Here is a 21,045-nt window from a genome sequence, read left to right on the forward strand (position 1 = left end):
TAAACACCATCACAGACCTCAGAAGCTTGTAGTATAATGGCAGATAGGAATCTTTACATATATTGTAATAAATTCTGTGACAGAGAAAGTACACAGTGTTATGGGAGCACATAGGAAGGGCACCTAATCTCACCATCTGTCAGGGAAAGGTTCCCAGAGGAAATGATATTGAAGCTTAGACCTGAAATATGATTTAGCCAGGTAAAGTTGAAGGGCCAGAGGCAGAGAGTATAATACACGGAAGGCACAGAGCTCAAGGGACTCACTGTGACTGAATCAGAATTGGAATGAAGAGCATGGTAACTGGAGAGGAAGAAGGGATTGGTCGTATAGAGCAGGAGTCCCCAACCCCCGGGTCACGGACAGGTAGCTGTCTGTGGCCTGTTAGGAACTGGGCCGCACAGCAGGAGGTGAGCAGCAGGTGAGCAAGTGAAGCTTCATCTGTATTTACAGCCACTCACCATAGCTCGCATTACCCCCTGAGCTCTGCCTCCTGTCAGCATTATGGGGAGTTGTATAATTATTTAATTATATGTTACAATGTAATAATAGTAGAAATAAATGCACAATAAATGTAATGCGCTTGAATCATCCCAAAACCACCCCCTCCCCACCTTGGGTCCGTGGAAAAATTGTCTTCCACGAAACTGGTCCCTGGTGCCAAAAAGTTTGAGGACTGCTGATAACAGAACCTTTTAAGCCATATTAGAGAGTTTGGGCTTATCCTAAGATAGTAGCAAACAATGGGAAGGTTATAAACAAGGATCAGAGATCCTCATATTGGCATTTTGGAACCATCATCTAAAATATGTAGAAAGGGGATAAGAGTGCTGTCCAGGAATGAGTTAGCAGGCTGTTAAAATAATCCAGGCAAGAGGAGTTAGTGTCATAGATTTAGTGTTCTGGAAGTTGGTATGAAGAGATGCAGACTAATTTGAGAGATATTTGGAAGTTAGAATGATTTTATAGTTGAAGTGTTACTTATAGAAGGAAGTAAAGGGTTGGATTTTTTTCCCCTTGTCTCACTTGCAGTGAAGCAGTGGTGTTAATTACTTGAAAAAAAAAATGTTTTTTCCTTCTTGTGTTTAGTTTCAACTTCTGCCGAAGATAAGACACTTCTTTCCACTTCTCCCCTAGCCCGAGAGGCTTTGACGAGTAGACTTTCTTGTTTGGGGGCTTTCCTGTATTCTGAAAGCTGTAAACAGAGGTTAACTTTTTTTTCTTTGCAGTCAAATTTCCTTCCCTTTTGCCTATCAATCGTATTGAAGACTCTCATAACTAAAGAGCATATTTCAGATGGATCTAGGGGGGAAAAAGCCTTTTGATGCCAATAAGATTTTAGAATGATAAGATTTTAGAATGTTGCACAGTAACAAAATTATTTCCTTAAATTCAGTAATTTTTGCTTTTCAGATGTAAAAGAGAGGACTTTTTCTTTGTGCTTTCCAAGTGCTCTAGAGAATCCATTATTTGTATAGATCTATCTGTACTGTGAAGAAGAAGTTGTAAGACCTGAAGAGATTTTTGAAAAGCATTTTCATTAGAAAACAAGTATAAGCCTAATTCGTGACCTTTGAAAAAGATTTTTGACCTATAGAAAGTCTCTGTTCAACTTTTTTTTTTTTAAAACAGTGTTTGTTTATTGATTGATTGATTGATTCATTGATTGCTGTGGGCTCTAGGTGCATGGTCTTCAGTAGTTGTAGCTCATGGGCTCTAGAGCACAGGCTCAGTAGTTGTGGCACATGGGCTTAGTTGCTCTGCAGCATGTGGGATCTTCCCGGAGCAGGGCTTGAACCCGTGTCTCCTGCATTGGCAGGCAGATTCTTAACCACTGCACCACCAGGGAAGTCCCCAACTTTTTTTTTTTTTTTTTTTAAACAGTTCAAGTTTCCAAGTCTCTGAAGGAGCGATTAGGCTTGTCAGCTGGTCTAAACAATGAGGAGGCAGCAGGTAGGTAAACTCTAATGCCAGCTCCTGATATTTTTTTCCTTGCTGTTAAAATCTTTGGTTTTTCTCCAGTTTACCTTTTGAGTTATGTTGGGGCTTACGTTTTCTGTTTTTTGTGGGTTTGCTTTTTAAGTAATAGTTTTCTCACTGGAATGAGTTCTCTTTTTGTAGTTAAAGGTGGCAAAATGATTGTTTATGATAGCATTAATAACCAGAAATTAGAAATAATCTAAATATCTAACAAAAAGGAATTAAGATAGTTATATACTAAAATAATTGCTGTCATGAAAAGTCATGTTCTGAACAATAATGATATGGGAAACTTATCTCCTTGTATTGAACGAAGAAAGGTTATGAAAGTATATACAAGTGCTTTTGTCTTAGGGCAACATATGAATCTTTTTTTTGGGGGGGTGGGGAATGAAATTTATTTTCTTATTATAGAAACATATTCCTTAGGGAAAATGTCCACATGTGAGATGATTTCCAGTTTTTTTATATCTATATGTATGAACGGTGTTAACCTGTGCTTTTCCTTTTTCATCCTATCCTTGTCTTTAGATAAGTATCATAAAAAGGGAATCTGATGTCAAACATTCTTTTGTAAACAACCTGAATTTACTCTTCAGAAACTTTGAGGATTTCCTCTTATTTCTTCCTACTAGGCTGGGACTTCACTATGATAGATCTAAACATGGATCTTTTTGTTCATTATGCTCAGTGTTTAGTGGGTCCTTTGAATTTAAGGACTTAACTAACTTTTTTTTTTTTTTTTTTAACTAAATTTTTTAGTTGTAGAAAATATTCCTCTGATTTCTTTGAGCATGTCCTCCCCACCCTTCTTTTTGTTTTCTCTTTATGGAATTGTTATTAGATGTTGGAACTTTTGGACATACGCTCCATGTATCTTAACCTTGCCTTCATACTTTCCATTCCTTTGTTTTTTTGCCTCACTTTCTATGACTTTTGCTTGGTTATATTTTCTAGATTAGGAATTGACACACTTTTTCTATGAAGGATCAGATGGTAAATGTTTTAGACTTTGAGATTCACAATCTCTTGTTGCAACTACTCAACTCTGCCACTGTAGTGTGAAAGCAGCCATTTGCAGTATGTAAATGGATGAGTATGGCTGTGTTCCAGTAAAGCTTTATTTATAAAATTTAGACCATGGCCATATTTGGCCCATGGACTATATAGTTTGCTGACCCTGTTCTAGATGGCTGATATTCTACTAGCCTTGTCTTTTTTTTTTTTTTTTTTGATTAGGTTGGATTTATTTTGTCACTTGGTTTTTTATTTTCCAAGAACTTTTTTTAGTTCTCTGATTTCTCCTTTTGTACAGCCTGATTTCAGGCAGTTCTGGGGCTTCTTTCTTTTTTAAAAAGTAATTTATTTTTTATTTTTAAAAATTTATTTTGTTGAAGTATATAGTTGGTTTACAATGTTACATTAATTTCTGCTGTATAGCAGAGTGATTCATTTATACATATATACACATTCTTTTTCGTATTTTTTCCATTATGGTTTATCACAGGATAGTGAATATAGTTCCCTGTGCTATAAGTAGGACTTTGTTGTTTATACATTCTATATGTAATAGTTTGCATCTCCTAATCCCAAACTTCTAATCCATCCCTCCTCCACCCCCCGCCCTTGGCAACCACAAGTCTATTCTCTATGTCTGTGAGTCTATTTCTGTTTCATAGATAAGTTCATTTGTGTCATATTTTAGATTCCACATGTAAGTGATAGTATATGGTATTTGTCTTTCTCTTTCTGCTTACTTCACTTAGTATGATAATCTCTAGTTCCATCCATGTTGCTGGAAATGGCATTATTTCATTCTTTTTTATGGCTGAGTAATATTCCGTTGTATATATGTACCACATCTTCTTTACCCATTCATCTGTCAGTGGACATTTAGGTTGCTTCCATGTCTTGACTATTGTAAGTAGTGCTGCAGTGAATATCGGGGTGCATGTATTTTTTCAAATTATATTTTTCTCTGGATATACGCCCAGGAGTGGGATTGCACGATCATATAGAAATTCTATTTTTAGTTTTTTGAGGAACCTCCATACTGTTTTCCATAGTGCTACACCAGTTTACATTCCCACCAGCAGTGTAGGAGAGTTCCTTTTTCTCCGCACCCTCTCCAGCATTTGTTGTTTGTAGGCTTTTTGATGATGGCCATTCTGACCAGTGTGCCTCATTGTAGTTTTGATTTGCATTTCTCTAGTAACTAGTGATGTTGAGCATCTTTTCATGTGCCTGTTGGCCATCTGTATGTCTTTGGAAAAATGTCTATTTAGGTTTTCTGCCCATTTTTCAATAGGGTTTTTTTTTTTATTTTTTGTTGAGTTGTATGAGCTGTCCGTATATTTTGGAAATTAAGCCCTTGTTGGTCGCATCATTGGCAGATATTTTTCTCCCTGTCTGTAGGTTGTCTTTTCGTTTTGTTTATGGTTTCCTTTGCTGTACGAAAGCTTGTAAGTTTGATTAGGTCCCATTTGGTTGTTTTGTTTTTGTTTGCTTTAATTTCTATTGCCTTGGGAGACTGACTTAAGAAAACATTGGTACGATTTATGTCAGAGAATGTTTTGCCTATGTTCTCTTCTAAGTTTTATGGTGTCATGTCTTACATTTAAGTCTTTAAGCCATTTTGAGTTTATTTTTGTACATGGTGGTGTGAGGGTGTGTTCTAACTTCATTGATTTTACATGCTGCTGTCTAGCTTTCCCACCACCACTTGCTGAAGAGACTGTGTTTTCTCCATTGTATATTCTTGCTTCCTTTGTCTAAGATTAATTGACCGTAGGCATGTGGGTTTATTTCTGGGCTCTTTATTCTGTTTCATTGATTGGGGTTTCTAATTTGAATCTTTTTTTTTTTTAATGGGTTTGTATGTTATTTTGTCTTCCTCATTGCTTCTCTTCATTTTGGTTCATTTTTAATGTTGCTTTTTCATAGTTGTAAGTACTGGGCCGAGGTTTCTTACAACCTAGAATCACTGGGCCTGTGATTCTAAGGATCTTTTTCCCAAGTGGTCCTCTCTCCTGGCTGGGAGGTCTGTTTGCCTAAGTAGAGAGGGTGCACTAAATGGCAGCCTATGTTGGTTGTAGGCTCCAAGGCTGAGGGCTCATATGATTACTATGGTAAGAAAGCCTTTCTTTACTTTCAGAGTGCAACTAATTTCATTTTCTAGCTTTGCTTTTTACTTTTCTCCCTCACCTCTCGTCTTTCTGCTTGGTATTTGTGAAAGCCTGAAATTTTCATGCTCTACTTCTTTTCAGCCCCAACATCCTCATAATGTGCTCCCTTCCCTGACAGATTCTCCTCTTTTTAGGGAGCAGTTCTCAGGAGAAGGTCTTGATTGATCCAGCTGTTCTGTTGTAAACCATCCTTAATTTCTACCACTGTTAATTTTCATACTAGTTTGGCAGTTTTCTTTGCCTGTTTTTTGAAGAACAGATCTCACTCCTATGGTTTTATCTATTCTTTTTCTGTTTCTGTAATTTCAGACATCTTTCTGTCTCAAATTCCTCAAGATTTATGTTCTGCCAGTAGCATCCTTGTTTTCCATTGCTATTGTGGATTTATTCTTTTAATGTCTTCTCTATTGTTTTGATGAAATTTTGTAGTGTAGGGAAACAGGGTCTCTGTGTCACCATTCACATCCTTTTTTTTTTTTAATACATGTATTATTTATTTATTTTTGGCTGCATTGGGTCTCCGTTGCTGCACGCAGGGTTTCTCTAGTTTGCGATGAGTGGGGGCTACTCTTCGTTGTGTTGTGCGGGCTTCTCGTTGTGGTGGCTTCTCTTGTTGTGGAGCGTGGGCTCTAGGCACGTGGGCTTCAGTAGTTGTGGCACGAGGGCTAAGTAGTTGTGGCTCACGGGCTCTAGAGCACAAGCTCAGTAGTTGTGGTGCACCTGCTTAGTTGCTCCGTGGCATGTGGGATCTTCCTGGACCGGGGATTGAACTCGTGTCTCCTGCATTGGCAGGCGGATTCTTAACCACTGACCATTCACATACTTTCTTAAAGTGGTTTTGAGATCAGACTACCATCTTGAAATGGAAGAATTTTTATTTAAAAAACCTAAGAAAATCAGTGAGTACTTCCTCTGTAACAGGTACTGTACTAAAATAATTAAACATAGTCACTGTTCTCATGAAGTATCTAGTATGGTTGGAATTACAAGGAGTTACCCCGTACTGTGTGATCAGTGCTGTGATCAGAGAAACAAACTAGACTGCTGGAGGGTGTCAGGTTCTAAGCTGAACTCACTTTAAACTAACTAAGCAGCAGGAGAAATGAGACCAGTAGGGAATATTCCATATAGAAGGGACAGCATATTCAAAGATTCAGAAGGTGAGACAGAAGTGATATGTTTAAGGTTGTAAAAGGATATTTTTTGTTTTGATCTTTCTTTAAAAGGTGTTGGTGATTAAATATGTGTGTGTATAATCTCCAAATTGTTCTTATTTTTCTCACATTGCTTCATTATTTCTTTAGGCCCTTCAGTAATGAGGACAGGCATATGTGCCAAGTGTGAAATTTTCTCTTTAGTTTAAACAAATATAGAATGATTAATGTATCATTAAAAATAGCTCTTCAGTGGCATGCCAGTCTCTGGGCCTTTCTCATTTTTCTTCTGTCTTGTCACATGTTCTACTTCCTTTTCATCCTTTCAATGTCACTTAAATATTACTCTGAAAAGCTTCCCTTAACCAATCTGTAGAAAAAGGTTGGTGTTCTTGCTGTATGCTCCTACATAGCATTATACAATTGACCCTTGAACAACATGGGTTTGAGCTGTGTGGGTCCACTTATACGTGGATTTGTTTTCAATAAGTATGTACTACAGTACTACATGTTCCATGGTTGGTTGGTTGAATCTGCAGATGTAGAACCATGGATACGGAGCCCAGTTGCAAAGTCACATATGTGGGTTTTCAACTGCATAGGGGTTGGTGCCCCAGTACTCCATCCCAACCCCTACATTGTTTAAGGGTCAACTTTACCTCCTTTATCAAAGCTGTTATCATTACCATACTTTGTTGTTGTTTAATTATTGGTCCGTTAGACTGCGAACTATCAATACATGTGGGCAGAGTTTGCATTTTGCTTGCCATTATATTTCTAGCATACTGTCTAGCATGTGTTTATATCTGTGCACGAATGGAAGAATTTATTTTTATTGGTAAGATTTATAATGACAAGCTTCTCTAACTAGTAAATGGCTTTCAGGATCCTCAAGAATAAGCTTCTGAATAGCAATCCAAATCACTAATTTTTGCCTCCTGAGAGTTTTCCTTGAGGGCCACTATCTAAAATTGAGATTGAAACTAATGTGCTTTTGACCATTTTAATTGCTTGCCTAAGTGATACCACTCTATTGGACTCTGTCCTGATCCAAGAATAGAGAGATCGTAAGTCATTAAGAGATGAAATCCAAGTACAGTGATTTGTTTTTCCCCCATGAAAGCAGAGAGAGTTACTAAAGTTGGTGAGATCCACGTGAAGACATTAGAAGAAATTCTTCTCGAAAGAGCCAGTCAAAAACGTGGAGAATTGCAAACTAAACTCAAGACAGAAGGACCTTCAAAAGTTGATGATTCTACAACAGGAACAAGAACCTCCTCCACTGTCCGAATCAAAACGTTCTCTGAGGTCTTGGCTGAAAAGAAACACCGGCAGCAGGAAGCAGAGAGACAAAAAAGCAAAAAGGATGTAACCAGCATCAAGCTAAAGACTGATAATGAAATCAAAAAAACAGTGGTTTTGCCACCTGTAGTAGCCAGCAGAGGACAGTCAGAGGAACCTGCAGGTAGAGCGAAGTCTATGCAGGAAGTGCATATCAAGACGCTGGAGGAAATTAAACTGGAGAAGGCTCTGAGGGTGCAGCAGAGTTCTGAGAGCAGAACCAGCTCCCAGCCTCAGCCTGAGGCCACCCCAGGGGCAAGACGGCTTCTCCAGATCACTAAAAGAACAGGTAACAAAAGAATTTGGTCTGTAGTACCACTTCCCCAGATCATATTTCAAAGGGCGGTATTCTACAGGATATTCATAGGAATTCTGTGAGAACTTTTCTTTACTCAGATAACTTTGAAAACCACTGGATTAAAAGAAGTTAAGCTGGGCACTGAAAGAAGTTAAGCTGGCAGTCCAGTGGTTAGGAATCTGTGCTTCCACTGCAGGGGGTATGGGTTCGATCCCTGATTGGGGAACTAAGATCCCACAAGCTGTGAGGCGTGCCAACACCCACACCCACCCCACCCCCCAAAAAAGTTGTTAAAGCTCTTTCTTTACAACAACTGTATATAGACCTTGATATTTTAATGTGCATTTTGAATCTGTTTGAGGACTAAATAGATTTTGTCCACAATTTTTATTTGTCCTATCTTATCATTACTTTTATTAAGAAAAGTTTTGTTTAACTTCATCTGTTACAAGGTTGCAGCATGAATAAAATTACTAGTGATGTGTTTAATGTGAATCTAGGTATAAAAGAAGAGAGGAAACTTAAAGAAGAAAGTGTTGTTGCTTCTCAGAGCAGTGTTACTAGAACAGAGGCTAAAGAGGTGAGTTTATTTAGAATCATTTTATAATTTTGTCCATGGCAAGCAAAGGCTAGATGAATGGTATATGTGCTTTTTAGTTTTAGTTTATAAGTTTTCTATTTAACACTTCACTGATATATTCAGGTAAACAGTCTTTCACTATGCTTATAATTTTCTATGAGAGTTTTCTGTACTTCTGTGTATATCGGTGTTTTCTGCCCTTTTAAAGTTGTTTTTAATTGGCCATTCATATTTTTTAAACTAAGTTTTCCCTTGCCTTTGAGAGTAATGCTACTCATTTATAAAACTCATGAATTTTTATTTTTTAAAAAGAATGAGAAACTCTATAATTCCACATTCCAGATGTCACTACCCTTAGTTTTTTTGATGCATTTCTTTCAGGCCTTTTCTTTGTATATGTATGTACGTGAACTTGTTTAATGTTTAACTCATATTTAGAACATAGGCGAGAACTCTACAGTTATCATTTTGCAGCCTGCTTTGACTTTACCATATTAATAATTCTTTAAGACAATTGCTTTTACCGGCCACGTAGTGTTCTATTACACAAATATAGTCTGTTGCTGGACTGGATTTTGTTTTACCCAGTTAAGATAATGAATGTCTTTGTACATACATTTTTGTGCAAGTGTCTGATTAGGAACCATTTGTGTTAGACTTACGGTCATGATAGTCTAGCTTATAGAATTTGGGTTTTTATTGTTCCACACATCTTTTATCTTGATCTTTCTATTTAATATCATATAAAAGGCAAAAGCTCTTGTGTTCTAGATCATGTGAAACTTTGCTTGACTTAGATGTTAGCTTGGTAACTTATAAACAATAATTATCATCATACAGATTGTTGGAGGTACTAGATTTTAATTCTGTCGTTTAAATTTATCCATAGACTTCAGATGAGACCACAGCAGTTGACGTCACTAAAATTCAAGTCAAGAGATGTGAGACAGTGAGAGAAAAGCATGTGCAGAAACTGTCGGAGAAGCAAAAATCAGTTTTGGCACGCCTTCGGGGAGATTTAGACACTTGCAACACCCAGTTAGCAGAGAAACCAGTGCTCGCTACCGTGCCAGACATCACACGGCTCCTGACTAAACGGCCTCATTCAAAGATATCCCAGAAGACAGAGGTGGAAACCTCAGGGATTGGGCACTCAAAACTGAATGTGAAAGGTGCAACACAGACCTTGGAAAAAAGGGGTAAAGGTGAATGTTTTTTCTAGTGCATTTTGCTTTAGAATTTCAAAATTACCAAGTTTCAGTGACTGCCTGGCAATAATTGGGTTGAATTTCATTTGCCTTTGTATACTGATCACACAGGTGGGTAGTAATATTTCTGAAAATTCTATTTAAAAAGACAGAAAGACTAGATGAGTTCCTTTTTCACAATTTAAAATTGCTGTTTATAAGGCTTTGTCTAAAACTTTCCATGGTGCCTTTTCCCTCTGGTTTTGAAGGAGAAAAACACCAGGGAAGCAAAGAGCAGTAGCAAATTCAAGAGGCACTGAAAGGAATTGTTTGAGAGAGAGAGGAGAGGGGAGAGTGTGTGTGTATATACATATATGTACATGCACACACACGTATGTAGATACATGTGTGTATATATACACGTGTGTGTATATATTACGGCCAAGTGTAGTGCAGATTGCTGGTGGATCATTTTCAGTCTGGTTTTCTTTTTTGGTTAGTTGGTTCGTTTTTTTACTTACTTGTGCTGTTCCTAATTGCTGAGAAGGAATTTTGATATTCTGAGTTATTCTCCATGTAAAAGGGGGATTATTCTAGCTTTTAATCAGATGTTTTCTGTCTTGTAGCTAAACCTAAAATGAATGTGAAGCCATCTGTGGCTAAAGTTGTCTCATCACACAAAGTGGCCCAAAAACGCAGGGCAGTGGAGCCCCACTCTGCTGTCATTGCATCTGTGAAACCACTCACCTCCAGCAGTGTCCTGCAGAAAAGCCCAGTCAAAAAAGCAGCTGTGGTAAGAAGGAAATCCACCTCAGTGGTGCTTTAGTCTGTGTGGTAGGAAAGTGGGCAAGATGAATTCTCTGTTAACTCTCTGTATTATGTCTAATAGTTTGTCAATTCCTAAGCATTTTAGTTGTTTAGGTTGTTACTGTATATTATGTTTACAGCTTAAACATTTGCAGTGGCAGGGTGAATTTTTTTTTTTAACCTAATTAAGATATTTTGCTTATTTGTACCCTCAGTCTTTGGGTTTATTCTTGGATTCCCAGGCTTAAAGAATGGTTCTAAGAAGGCAGCAGAGAAAATGAATCTGCTCAAATTTAAAAGCCTGACTCTCCCACTGAATTACCTCACTCTCACTTTTGTAGGCTGTTGTCCCACTTCTCTCTGAAGACAAATCAGTCACTGTGCCTGAGACAGAAAAACCTAGAGACAGGTAATACCTTGCAATTCTTTTTAACCAAAGTTTAGGCCGCTATTATTGTTTATGCTCTCTAGAGAATAACACTGCTAAATAATTTGAAAAATTTACAGTTTAGCCACATCTAAATAAATCTGCTAAACTTCATATTAATTGCAGGAAAACATGATATTCAAGGTTGCTGTTCTCTTTTGGTGCTGTTGTTTATATTTTGCCTGTATTATTGAAAACAGTTTTTAAACACCTGTCTGGATTCTCCTTTAAAGGATGAAAATGCTTTATCCCAAATCAGTAAAACAATTCTTTGTTTATGTGTGTCTTCAGAAACAACTCTTTGCTAAAATTCTTTGTGTACCTGAGACTGGGTGGTCCAGCCAACCATTGATGAAGGGCAATTATCTAATAATCCTTCGGGGTTTTTTTTCTTACAGTTTTGTGCTGCCTCCAACCCAGTCCTCTTCAGATCCTTCCCCACCAGAAGTATCTGGCCCTTCCTCATCCCAGGTGGCCACAAAAACTCGCCGACTCAGCTCTGCCTCAACAGGAAAGCCGCTACTGTCTATGGAGGATGATTTTGAGAAATTAATATGGGAGATTTCAGGAGGCAAATTAGAAGCTGAGATTGACTTGGATCCTGGGAAGGATGAAGATGACCTTCTGCTTGAGCTATCAGAAATGATTGATAGCTGAAGGTTGTAGTAGAACATTTAAAACAAAAACACAAAAAAAAGACTCACCAAAAACTGGACTTAGTTTCATCTATTATAACATTTATCCAAAATGATCATTTCTTTAGTCTAGAATTTTCCCCAAATAAGAAATATACCTCTGAATTATCCATGTGTGTTCTGGATTCCTTGGGGTCAGATTTTTAAAGTCCCTTGGTAGTCGTTTTGTCCATTTGATGCCATTGTTTAGCATCTTTGAGAAAAAAGTTCTGTCTTACCCCTCTCTCCACAAAAAGACTGAGCGGGAGACCTAAGTGAAAGGGTACAAGAAAACTTAGTGACTCCTTGAGGTGTTTGTCAGTTTTGACTTTTTTCCCCTTTGTTGTATTATTTCTTTTATGTATTATCCTAATGTACCTACTGTTACCTGAGTTTGAAAAGGATGAAGACAGCTGCTACCATTAAGGACCAAATTTCATGCCACCACTAAACAAAAAAATCCACTCAGTCTGTGTTAAATTGTACGTCTTTTTAAAGGTATTTGGAAAATTCAACTAAGCCTCTAGAGACAGCTGAGCAGCTCAGGAAACCTGTAATCTGGACATAACTTTTTGGATGTGATTTTCATGCTTCTACTGCTCTGTAAGCCTCTGAAGAGCAATAGCTGATTTATTATTACTGTAAGTTTTTAAGGCTTTAAAGTGCCTCAGGGGTCCTCTGAAACTAATTTTCTATTTCTGGGATTCCTTGGATTCTTAATAAGAGATGGTGACATAATGATTACAGGAATTTATTTTTTAGTAAGAAAGTTGTCCCTTCTCTTCTTCAGTACTTGCCACCTTACTAGCATTGAATTATCACAGGGATAAAAATTGGTTAACTTTTAATTTCTAATTCTCCTAGCAAACTCCTCTTGCCCAGTATTTATTTGGTGCCCTTTAAACACCTGAGGGGGGCGGAAATGAACTCATTCAAGCTGCCATTATTTATCTATGGACTGTAGCAGTATGCTGAATTGTACAGTAGCAGGGATTATCAAGATGCTCTGGGGGTGTATTGTATACCTTCCAGTTTTCTTCATTTCCGAATTGAATTTTCTTTTCTTGATGTTGGTGTCCTTCATATCACCTCAAGGTTTAGACTGTGAAGGAACAAGTATGATGGGAATAATAGTCTTGAAAGGAGACATACTGTGCATAATCAGAAGGAAGAGGAAAGGACCTGCCCATTTTGATATTTTGCTATAGGTGGCTGGTTTTGTTTCTCATAGGGAAATCTGACCCACCTGTCATGTTGGCTCCTAAGGAACTGCTGTTGTAAGCGGCTCATCAAGAGTTGAACTTCATGTAGCGTTTTTGGGAATATGGAAAAGGAAGAAAGCCACAGGATTGCCCATTCAGTTTTGGGAAGATCTGGATGATTCTACACAAGCAAAACTGACTTGAAATTTATGTACAGACACTTCTCTACCAATCCATCTTCAGCTGACTGAATGTTATCTAATAGCCCTTCTCCAAAGCAAGGGTGGAATGTTCTGGTTTCACCGCAAATTTTCTACTCATTTCATTTTTGGAATCGGCTTGTAGATTCCAGGTCCCTTTTGTATATAACCTTTATTCTTTTGCTTTTTTAAAAATTTTGTTTCATATTTAAAGCCCTGTATTAGTCAATGATTCATTTTCAGCATTATTTGAACCATTTGCCATTACAGAAAGAGAAATACTTTATTTGTGTTTTAAATAAAGCTGGTGTAGGAAAGTCTTGCTGTTATGAGTTAAGTAGTCGTACATCACTTCAGCCTGGGATCTGCCTCAATAGAGGCCCAGTTTCACAGATACTATTGGTCTTTAGAAACCTTTTACAGAGACATACTGCCAGACTTCTCCACAAGTATGCTCAGTTTTAGTTGCATTTGCTTTAGGTAAGAATAAATACTATTATATGTGAGGATTTTTTCTGACACTGATACTTAGCCATTAGCATTGTAACTCGAGTAATGTCATTAATTTTTTTAAAGGAGAGAGGGTTTAGAAGTGATCTTAGATGGTTCCAACAATTTAGAATTTTCAAGCATGAAGGCATATAAAATTTTTACTTCAGGAAAGTCCAGTTTTTTGTTATGGGAATACATATAAATTTTATAATTTACCAGAGAGTATAGATTTTCCCAAATAGTCTAAAAGTAGTCCCCAAAAAGTTGAGTCAGCTTTTCACAGAAAGCAGAACCGATTGTTCAGTTTTGAGTGATGATGGTTTTCAGTTTTAACAGGAAAAGGGCCCAAATGTTGTAGAACTTGGTCATAGCATAGCCAGAACTTTCAAGATAATTTGCAGCTCATGTATTTGTCTCAATAAATGATCCTTAAAGTTCTGGCCTTAACCTCAAGTTCCAGTGGATCCTCTCACATACGACCAGAACATAGTTTGTTTTCATCTCAACCAATCTTTGGTCGATGTTTAATTACAGTTTCAGAAATAAAGCTTGTTCTCTATATTGATCAAAGTTCTATGATCCTTTTCTAAAATTGTGGCTTCATTTTGCAGAATATTTCTGCAGTTCTTTAAAATATTTGCTTTGAATTTGTCAGGAACCAACAGGAACTGTGTAGTCTCCAGTTGCTATGTAACACCACTCTAAAGTAGCTAACATATATTGAGTACTTAATTATGTGCCTCTTAATTCACATATCCATTTTGACACTAAATCCTACACTGCCTTGGAAGATTACTGCTTTTTATCTCCACTGGAGTGTCAGAATCAGTGTGTTCAGATATAACAGTAAGAAAGTATATTTTTATGTGCAGTTGGGTTTGATTCGTTGAACCTTTCAAGAACTCTTTTTTTCTTAAATCTGGTCTTTGAAAGCTGCTCAGTAAGTCTGTGGAAGTTTCCACAACCTACACATCTAACTGCATTAATAATTTATTCTCCAAACTAATTTATATGAATTGCAAAATGTTAGAGGCATCAACACAAAATACTTGGCCATTTTCTTTTCTTTTTTTTTTTTTAAGCATTGACTAATTTAATCCTCACATCCACGGTGGCATTGGTACTTTTGTTTTTAATTAATTATTTTTGCTGTGTTGGGTCTTCGTTTCTGTGCGGGGGCTTTCTCTAGTTGTGGCAAGCGGGGGCCACTCTTCATCGCGGTGCGCGGGCCTCTCACTATCACGGCCTCTCTTGTTGCGGAGCACAGGCTCCAGACGCACAGGCTCAGCAATTGTGGCTCACGGGCCTAGTTGCTCCGCGGCATATGGGATCCTCCCAGACCAGGGCTCGAACCCGCGTGCCCTGCATTAGCAGGCAGACTCCCAACCACCGTGCCACCAGGAAAGCCCCAACCATTTTCTTAACATTGTACAATAAAATTGACAGCATAAACAATGGCCATAAATAAGAACAGCAATTAAAATTTTATATTTTAAAAAATAGGAGTCATAAAATTTACTGAGTGGGCCTATTAGTAAAGTTTGGTTGGATTTAATTGGGAAAGTGTTGCAGTCTGAGTCAATCGTGATGAGCAACAGTGGATTAAAACTTGGTAATGCCTGTTCCTGGGCTTTTTGGTCTTTAGATTCTGTGACTGATTTGTGTTCAGATAGGAGTAAAGCAATAGCCTACTGAGTTAAGGGTGTAAACACCCGATATTCAGACTGAAGAATGCAGAGGAGGAAAAATGATTAAGTAAAAGACTACTGTGGGACTTCCCAGGCAATTCAGTGGTTAAGATTCCGCGCTTCCACTGTATGGGGCGTGGGTTCAATCCCTGGCTGGGGAACGAAGATCCTGCATGGCGCGGCCAAAAAAAAAAAAAAGACTGCTGTTTGTTGAATAGACAAATGACTGAAATAGGACATTGGATGGATCAAGAACACTCAAAGGAGGAGGAGAAATTTCAAGGGGATGGAGAAGCTAAATAAGAAGGAACCCTTCCCTGGTAGGTGTATTTGATTAGTGAGGTCACTTATTTAGGTTGAGAGGTCAAGGAAGGTAGTCAAGTTTAGAAAAACTGTAAGGAAATGTGAAATATGTTACTGCCGCAAAGTGTTTTGGACTGCCTTCCCTTGAAGAGGCTCAAATTAGAACATTATGAATTCTAACCATCATTAAACACTGCTGGCCACTAGGGATAGATTAAGGTAAACTCCTGCCTTTGAAATACTTTTAAGGATAAAGTAACAAGAGTGAAATGGGTACAAGTAATAAATAGATGATGCTGTCTATAAAGGGGATGAGTGAGAAATCAATGAGTTCAAGACTGATCAGGGAAGTTTTCCTTGAGGTGTTAGATCTGGAGTTTTGTGTAGCTTAGCAAAGGAGATGATTTGAGCTGCAAACAAAGCCAAATTGAGCAGGTAAGGTTTGTTTTTAGTGACCTCTGACAATCCCGTTGGTATTCTCAGAGTCTGTCTTGTCTCATTCTTGCTCAGTTTGCTGTCAGCTGTTCTTGGCTAAGGAATAAACTGGTCTTTTACAAAGAAAGAAGGATCTATTTTAAATGTGAATCTGAGTCACTGTGTTTCATGAAATCCTCCTGTGCCTTCCCCTTCCCTCCAAAATTAAAGTCCCTTAGAATAGCATGTTGTACCAGCCTCTTCCATCACTCACCCTTCATGCTCTACACTAGCAAAATTACTGACAGTCGACTTCGCTTATACACCAATCTGTCTCTAGCTGTTTGCCTTTGTTAATGCTGTCCTCTATTTAAAGGTCTCTTTTCTCCTCTTTTCATTGGCTGATTCCTACACACTCCATGACTTCCAGGTTACCTCTCCCAATACCCTGTTCTCCCTCTCCCCAAACTGGGCTCTGGTGCCTGTCTACTAGACATATACTCTTTGTTTACCCTCATTGTTTTGAAATTGTTTACCTCTCCATCAGCAGAGTATAAACTCCTTGAGATAGAGATTCTTACTAACCTATATATTCTCAGCAGCTAGTACAAGTCTGGCACATAGAAGGTATATTAGTTTGTTAGGGCCGAAACAACATACCACAGCCTGGGTGGCTTAAACAACATAAATGTATTTTCTCACAGTTGTGGGTGCTAGAATTCCAAGATCATGGTGTTGGCTAGTTTGGGTTCTTCTGAGTCCTTTCTCTTTGGTTTGCAGATGTTCCCCTTCTCACTGTGTCCTCACATGAGGCATGGCCTTCCCTCTGCATATACATGTCTGTATTTTAATCTCTCGGTAGAAGGACACTAGTCACCTTGGATTAGGGCCCACCCATATGACCTCATTTAACCTTAATTTCCTCTTTAAGGGCCTATTTCCAAATAGTCACATTCTAGAGGTACTGGGGGTTTAGAGCTTCAACACATGAATTTTGGGGGGCACACTTCGGAAAATAACAGAAAGCATTCAATAAATACTTGCTGCCCATTTCAAGGGCTGTTGATCTTTGTTAGGCTGCCCCTGTCTCTTCCCAACCCCATTCTTTGTCATGCTTCATTCAGCAAGTTTTGAGGCTCCTGGTTGATATGCAAGAAACTTTAAGCTGAGAGGAAGGATGTTCTTCAATATTCAGAAGGCCTGGAGGTGACTCTTCTCAGGATATGTCCCTTTGGACCAGTGATTCTCAGGGTATGTCTCTGTACCAGCCATTTGCAGATACCTTGGGAATGTCATGAAAATCTCAAATTTTACAAGAACATTATGATTAGTTGGAACAAAAAAAGGGAAACATGTCATAGTACTTTCCACTATCTAATAAATTCATTGAATTGGTGATATTCATTCACAAGTTTCAAACTTCAAAATGTGTATAAGGGTATACAGTAAAAATCCTCCCTCCTACTCCTGCCCCAGCTACCCACTTCTCCAAAACCAATGTTCTCAGTTTCTCAGGTATTCTACAGATATTTTAGGCACATATAAACAAATATACTTCTATATAATATTATATATAAAACGTGATATCCTGCACCTTGCTTTTATTATATTTATTATGAACAGTTTTAAATTATGAATTACAAATTCATGACAAATCCTGTTTCACCTATACCCATACCAGCTATCCATCCCCTATTCTGGCCCCCAGGACTGGGGCTAGGGTGAGGCAAGCAAGGTACCTGGGCATAATTTAAGGAAGTGCTCACTCTCAGGGTTGTACTTGTACATGCAAGTGTGACTCATAAAATTTTATTCCTTAGGCTTGCCCCATCTGAGATCCAGCTCTGCTGGCTCCACTAAATTATTCTGAAGTTAATCTGAAATGTATCATAGCTTACTTTTTCTCTTACTGTATATTGGATATCTTTTCATAACAGGACACAAAGAACTGCAATTTTTATTATAGTTGCGTAGTGTTACACTATATGAACATGCAATAATTGAGCTAGTTCCTATTGACAGACATTTAGGTTGTTTCCCATCTTGGTATTTTAAACAATGCTGCAATGACTATATTATTTCACACATGTAAGTTTGTATGATTAAGTGTCTAGAATTGGAGCTTAATAAGGTATATTACCACCAGTTTTTGATCTTTGCCAACCTAGTGAGAGAAAATGATTTCTCAGTATAGTTTAGTTTGCATTTCTTTTATAATGAGTGAAGTTTGACCTCTTTTCATACCTTTGAAGACCATTTGTATTTCCTTTGCTATAAAACTGATTGTTCATATCCATTGCCAATTTTTATTTTGGGTCTTTGTGTCAGATTAGAAATGGCTGCAAATTCTTTAATACACCTCCAATAAAGAGTTGGGCTCTATTTTTCCAGCCCTTGAACCTGGCCTGGGGTGTGAATATTATACTAGTTCCAGGCCTGGTCTTAAAGGGTACTGTTAGCTTCAGCTTTGGCTTCTTAGAGCCTTGGGCCCCCGTATAATAAAGCATATTCCTCTGCCAGAGAGACCATGAGGTGAGGCCCTGAGGCTATATAGACATGGAGACTGACTCAGGTGGGGCTAGCCTTCTAAATACACATGCCAAGGCCTTAGACCATCTGAAGCAGAAAAATCACCCAGCTGATCCCTGCCCTAACTCTTGACCCACAAAGGTCACAAATTAAAAAAAAAAAAAAAAAAAAAGTATGCTGTTTTAAGCCATTAAGTTTTGGAATATTTCTTGCACAGCATTTTTTTTTTTTCGAGTTCTTTATATATTAGTAAAATCACCCACTTTTCTGATGTGGTACAAACATACTTTTCCCAGATCTTCTCATTTTGCTTATTATGGTGGCTTTTTAGTGATGCAAAACTTTATAATTTTTATATAATTGAATGTATTACTTTTCTTTAAAAACCAGTTAGAGCATACAATTGAATAAAAGACAATTTTTCAGTCCAAGAGAGATGAAATATCTATGATTAAACTGGATGAACTAGAAAGAAGAAACTAAAAACTACAGAAAATTAAAAACTTCTCAAAGACTCAAAGGAAAATTTGAACAAATAGAAAGCCATCATGTACTTAGATTTTTAAAAATTAATTCTACGGGGCTTCCCTGGTGGCGCAGTGGTTGAGAGTCCGCCTGCCAATGCAGGGGACTCGGGTTCGTGCCCCGGTCCGGGAAGATCCCACGTGCCGCTGAGCGGCTGGGCCCATGAGCCATGGCCTCTGAGCCTGCGCATCCAGAGCCTGTGCTCCGCAACGGGAGAGGCCACAACAGTGAGAGGCCCGCGTACTGCAAGAAAAAAAAAGAAAAAGAATTCTAAGTTGTTCTAGATTTAATGTAATCACAGTAAAAATACCAAGAAGATTTTTTTAAATTAGATAAGTTTATTCTAAAGTTTTAAAGAAAAACCAGAATAACTAGGAAAATTCTATGTAATTCTAGTCCTAGCAAATAAGAAAACATTATAAAGCTACAAAACTTATAACAGTGATACTAGTCTATAAATAGACACTAAGATCAACTGAACAAAATATAAATGCTATACATAAAAACACATACCTACACACACACATACACTTGGTATATCATAAAAGTGGAATTTAAAATTGAATGAGGAACAAAGGATTATTTTTTTGTAATAGTGATGGACAACTGGGTAGCCACCTAGAAAATTTTAAAATTGTATCAGTTCTAGGATATACTGGGATAAATTCTAGATGGATCAAAGATTTGAGTTGTATAATCAGTCAAATGATTGGTTATAGAGATCAATCCTTAAAAGTTTAGAAATCATGACTTCAGAAACAGGAAAATGCAAAAACAAGTAGCTAAGTATCTCTACATATGAGATGGGCTAGGTATACTGGTGTGTTCTAGTCACACTGTCTTCAAATTCAGCAAATCTCAACTTTACTCCACGCACATCATGACCCTCTATTTGGTTTGGGGGGGGCTGATTAAAAAGAAATAATTATTCCGTGTGTTTTCTAGCTCTCTCTTTTTTTATTTTTATTTATTTGGTTGTACTGGGTCTTAGTTGTGGCAGGCAGACTCCTGAGTTGTGGCTCTCCAGTTCCTTATTTGCAGTATGTGACCTCTTAGTTGCAGCATGCATGTGGGATCTAGTTCCCTGACCAGGGTTTGAACCCGGGCCCCCAGCATTGGGAGCATGGAGTCTTATCCACTGTGCCACAAGGGAAGTCCCATCTAGCCCTTTTTAAAAAATCACTTTCATATCCTTTGATCTCACATTTTTATGAGGTTGCCATTAATATTATCCTCATTAAACAGAAGGCCTTGAAACTGAGCAGGACCCTGCAAGGCCTTCCAGGGGACAGACCCCCTTGTATCTCCTGCCTCTTGTTTATAGAAAAGCTTTAACCTCCTAGGACTTCCCTGAGTTTCTAAGAGTAAATTTAATCAGAGAAGTGAGAAAATGCAGAAACAAAGGAAAACAGTCAAACAAGACAAAATCATGATAGTTTAGCCATAAAACAAAGTCAAGGGCTATAGATAATATCCTGAGCCATATCCTTGAGTTGTTTTTCAGATACCAAAACAACTAAGAAGCTAACTGCATCTTGACCATAAACACCTAGCCTCCAGACCACTTGGAGCCTGAGGATTGATAATGCTGACCCCTGTGACCTCACGTGGTTACCTCAACACCCAGAGAATTGTGCATGAGCTGATCATGTACCTGCAAGCCTCTCCCTTACTTTGTCTTTAAAAATCCTTTCCTAAAAGCCACTGGGGAGTTCGGGTCTTTTGAACGTGAGCTGCCTGTTCCCCTCGCTTGGCCTCACAATAAACACTGTACTTTCCTTCATCACAAACCAGCGTCAACCGCTTGGCTTTACTGCTCCTCCGCTGAGTGGACCTAAGTTTGGTTTGGTAACAACCTCAGTTAAACAAGTTAAGATTTTGCTACTTGCCCTACGTGGTGTCCCCTTTGACGAGCCCCTTCAACTCTGAGCTTCAGTTTCCTTGTCTATAAAATGGGTATTCCAATTAAATGAAATTTCTGCCAGCCCACAACATACCCTAACAAATTCCAACTCCTCCCCTTCCAGCTGTGTTACCCAGGAAAAGAAAAGGTCAAACA

The 21,045-nt window shown here is 38.1% G+C and overlaps 1 protein-coding gene across 6 annotated transcripts in view; it reads left to right on the plus strand.

The window, feature by feature from the left end:
- ZC3H11A (zinc finger CCCH-type containing 11A) overlaps positions 1-14,088 on the plus strand; it is a 41,343-nt gene extending 27,255 nt beyond the window's left edge. For 2 of the 6 annotated variants that reach the window (XM_027082686.1, XM_027082691.1), the window contains 7 exons: positions 1,885-1,953; positions 7,443-7,949; positions 8,459-8,538; positions 9,428-9,743; positions 10,352-10,518; positions 10,874-10,941; positions 11,358-13,358. In XM_027082686.1, the coding sequence (XP_026938487.1) occupies positions 1,885-1,953; positions 7,443-7,949; positions 8,459-8,538; positions 9,428-9,743; positions 10,352-10,518; positions 10,874-10,941; positions 11,358-11,616 (1,466 nt within the window). In that variant the 3' untranslated portion in view covers positions 11,617-13,358. Of the gene's footprint in view, positions 1-1,884; positions 1,954-7,442; positions 7,950-8,458; positions 8,539-9,427; positions 9,744-10,351; positions 10,519-10,873; positions 10,942-11,357 lie in introns of all 6 variants that reach the window. The other 4 variants (XM_027082687.1, XM_027082689.1, XM_027082688.1 and 1 more) reach the window with 4 other exon arrangements.
- Positions 14,089-21,045: the final 6,957 nt, after the last annotated feature.

The sequence above is a fragment of the Aethalodelphis obliquidens genome, unplaced genomic scaffold, assembly GCF_003676395.1.
Source record: "Aethalodelphis obliquidens isolate GAN/ISIS:26980383/991018 unplaced genomic scaffold, ASM367639v1 scaffold48, whole genome shotgun sequence".
Classification (NCBI taxonomy): Eukaryota; Metazoa; Chordata; class Mammalia; order Artiodactyla; family Delphinidae; genus Aethalodelphis; species Aethalodelphis obliquidens.